The following is a 3,728-nucleotide window of genomic DNA, read 5'->3' as shown; positions in this document are numbered from 1 at the left end:
AAAATGGTAACCTGGCTTGAAACCTCACAGTTAATAACTGTGGAAGTGCTTAGTGAACACTAAGCTGCGAGGTGGCTCTGTTGGTTGCGATTCGTTTAAAGGTCTTCTAAATGCTCTTATAAAAGGTTTATAGATGTTATCTGAAGAGGGCCACTTGGCCATATCTTATTTTTATACTGGCCATCAGACGGTTACCGAGTATTATTATGTTTTGGGTATTAGTATTAGTTCTGGATTTTGGGCAATCTATATGGCTTCCGAGAAAGTGCTCATATGGTGTAATCTAATAAAGAGCTGTCATTAAGAGTGAACGTGCTATTTTGATGATAAGGCGGGTCGTGCCGTTTTTAACTAACCAACATTACAGTCAATATGTTTTAAATCCGTCTAAAAAGACTTCACTTTTCATTTTTATCAATTAAACTTGGTAATAATTAATTTATTTGGTCATTCATAATATTTTATTTGATGATTGGAATACATGCATAGAAAACATATGTGAGTAATTGTTTTTTGAAACGTTTTATTGCCTACATTACTAGGCGAACCTGTCCGATCTCGCTCGAGTTTTATTTTTGATCTGTCAATCATTTTGAACTGATTGCGGCGTCGCACTCTAAATCGATCTCAGTTCGAGCTTGATGGTATTTTTTAGAACTCATAAAACCATTTTGACAACTTTTCTACTCTCCCGTCAAACTTATCAACTATTAGTATGTACAAACACAGCTGATCCCAAGACAAATCGATTAGTGAGGAAATCTTGCAAATCGGTCCATTCGTTCGTAAGTTATATTGCCTCAAAAGCAATGTAATCTTATTGTTATTGTGCCGCCTAATTCCGACGAACGAGCTATCCGTTGGTTTGATCGCTTGTGTGCTGTCTTATCGAGCGTGCAACTTCGTTGGTTGCCCAATGAGGAAAGGGGCAAAGTTAAGGCATGCTATTCACTAATCAATGTTGGCAACCGAACCGTTATACGGATGACATTTGCATATCTATCATCAATGCACGCTGGAAGTGGATTGCCCAATTTCTTATATATCTCACTCTCACAGTTATATATTGAGATGAGATTAGGGAGAGCACTTGTTTTGCTTACTTGATTGATATTTATTTTCACTTTTAATTTCCGGATAGTCACTTACATATAAATTACGAACATCGTACGGGTATACCGTTCGATTGCTGGATTTGGTATCTCAGCTTCTCGGTCTCTATCGGAAAGACGTAGCAGTCTCGGGATCGTGTGTTCGTTGGTTGGACTCTATTAACTAGCTTCGTTTCCCAACTCTGCCGGTTGCAGTCGAGATGGCTGGGTTGGCACATGGTGTGTCTTCCAAACGGTTCCAGTGTAGTGACGTTGTCCTTTTTTGAGTCGGGTCGTCCTCGGCCGTTTCGAACTATGGGATCTTCCATATGGCTACTATGAAGTACGAGAGAATACTTCAACGTTTCGTCACACTTCCGGCACTAATGATTGAAAGAGTTGATTGAAATAATTACCTTTATTTTAATTTAAAAAATATCTCAATTGATCTCAATCCTCCTTCATTGACGGTTGAGTCAAGACTAAATTACAATTCGGCTTATAACTTAGAAGTTAATTCGTGATGCAAACTGAAATGGAAGAATAATCGGATGTTTATTTATGTTATTTGATTATGTTTGCTGAGTCTGCAGCAGTTTTAAATTTTGGGCAATAAATATTACTTCCGAGAGAGTGCTGATATGGCGTGAGCAAAGAGATAGCTGTAATTTAGTGTGAGGATTTCGGTGATAAGGCGGGTCGTGCCGTTGTAAACTGACATAAATTATTGTCAATGTAGTAAAATATGACTAAAAAACGCCACTATTCATTATCATTAAATAAACTTATTGGCAATTAAAAAATAAATTTTCGCCAAGCCATTGCCATACGCAATATTTTGTTTTAAACTTTAGGTGTTGGAAAATATGGAAAATATATAGAAATTGTCAAAAATTACGTTTAAAAAGTTGATATTTTCAGACATTACATTTAAATTGTTAAACGACATGTTATGCGAAATATGGACCAATGAATTTGTTAATCTCCATTTATGGCACACACTGTGTGAGAATTGATCTAACAATGTAGAAATGATTCCTCAGGTAAGTCTTAAATGAAAGACAGCCAGCCAACCAAAGACACTGATAATGTTGTATAAATATTAGAAACAGCACCTATTAAGTATTTAGTCTTCGACGTTTGATGAAATTAATAAATAAATCTGCTTAATGGTGTAGACAGTGCTCTTGTGTAAAGCACGAGGATTCAATTCCTTCTTCTCGAATATCGGCTATCCTTAATCGGAGAACATTATTTCGAACCATGAACACAATTGGTACGTATGCATGATTGGTATGTTGGTTACTCACTACTTGCGTGGACGTAGCGTGCACGTGAGTTCATAAGCTCTACATGGGCATCGGGCCCAAGACTGCCGCGCAATTACATACAAATAATAAAAGATAAGCACGATAAGCACTCTTACTTTTCTTTGTGGATGTTGGCCTGAAGAACAAATGTGATTCCAGTTAAATGCTCGGACAGGCCTGTGAAGTGAAAGTCCCTATACAAGACTGTTTGGTAAGAATACCAGCACCACAAGTTGAATGCATTTTTCGCGTGACATTGTTATCACTATACAGAATGAGTTTCATTATGTGTTTATTTGTCGATACTATTGGATGGATGGTAGCAAAACTCTGCAAATATGAACAAAATTTCCACCATTATCTCCATCCCAACAGTTCACAAAGTCGATCAATCGAAAAAAATCCTCCCACAAGAGTTTCTTTTGAATAATGATGTTACCATTCTACGAAACCCACCGGAATCTGCAAATGGCCTAATCAATTGGAAAGTACTGACGACTTTTCGAACCGCTCTTAAAGCAGGACAAATTGTAAGTATTCAAAACAATACGATGCAAACCCTAAATTGTATTCCTTGTGCTATTTATTCAGATATCAGCCATTTGGATTCTGGTGTACCTCCTATCGAAAAGCCATTCCTATCAGTATGAACCCTTTTTCACTCCGCTTGAAGTTTCCTACGTTTTCCTCACAGTCAATTCGGTGATCGGGACGGTGCTTCTGCTGGGTGATTCGTTACTGGAAGCTCGTCCGGTTCGTCGGGCATTCACTTCGGTGCAATGGTTCAGGGTGGAACTTTGGTTCACTGGATTGGCGGCAGCTGGCTACTACATACTGGGGTACTGCGTGTTGTCCGATCTTTTCCGCGTCTATCCCATCGGTAACAATCGATCGGCGGCTACCATCGGATTTATCGCTGCTTTGCTATTCCTGGTGGACTGGTGGATGCATTTCAGCAAACGACGTGGCATCATCAGACGTTTGGAGAACGAGAAGGATGGTGATGCTGAGCAGGAAAATCTTGCCTAACCAGGATGCTATTACCGCTTGGAAAATAAAAACGGTGATTACATGAAACAACGTTTATATTTTTTTAAGTGACCAGACCATAACATTCAGTGAATATGTGGAAATCCTTCCTAACTGTGAATATTCTGCTTTTGAAGGCTGTCTCCGTTGACGGTGTCCTAATAAAGTCGGTTCAGTGATGGTTCATCTTGATCATGAACATACCATTCCTTCACGTCTGGGTTTCGATGATGTTCTTCGTCAACTGATGTATAGAGTATCTATCAACCATCCGGTTGGTTACCATGTAGCTTCTTGG

At 38.8% G+C, this 3,728-nt stretch overlaps 1 protein-coding gene across 1 annotated transcript; it reads left to right on the top strand.

Moving 5' to 3' along the window:
• The first annotated feature begins 2,680 nt into the window (after window positions 1-2,680).
• On the top strand, window positions 2,681-3,512 carry LOC134213260 (uncharacterized). Its single transcript, XM_062692125.1, has 2 exons — window positions 2,681-2,931; window positions 2,993-3,512. Exons 1-2 carry the CDS (start codon window positions 2,740-2,742, stop codon window positions 3,428-3,430), a joined length of 630 nt encoding a protein of 209 aa, XP_062548109.1. The 5' UTR covers window positions 2,681-2,739; the 3' UTR covers window positions 3,431-3,512.
• The last annotated feature ends 216 nt before the right edge of the window (window positions 3,513-3,728 follow it).

Source organism: Armigeres subalbatus, chromosome 1 (assembly GCF_024139115.2).
Source record: "Armigeres subalbatus isolate Guangzhou_Male chromosome 1, GZ_Asu_2, whole genome shotgun sequence".
In the NCBI taxonomy this organism is placed as follows: Eukaryota; Metazoa; Arthropoda; class Insecta; order Diptera; family Culicidae; genus Armigeres; species Armigeres subalbatus.
The sequence above is the reverse complement of the archived record's forward strand: the minus strand, read 5'-3'. Positions and strand labels throughout refer to the sequence as shown.

Bases quoted from the DNA above. Each gene is read 5' to 3' on its own strand.
- LOC134213260 (XM_062692125.1), top strand. From the start codon at position 2,740: ATGAACAAAATTTCCACCATTATCTCCATCCCAACAGTTCACAAAGTC. The intron at 2,932-2,992 runs GTAAGTATTCAA...CTATTTATTCAG, and splicing joins CTCTTAAAGCAGGACAAATT to ATATCAGCCATTTGGATTCT.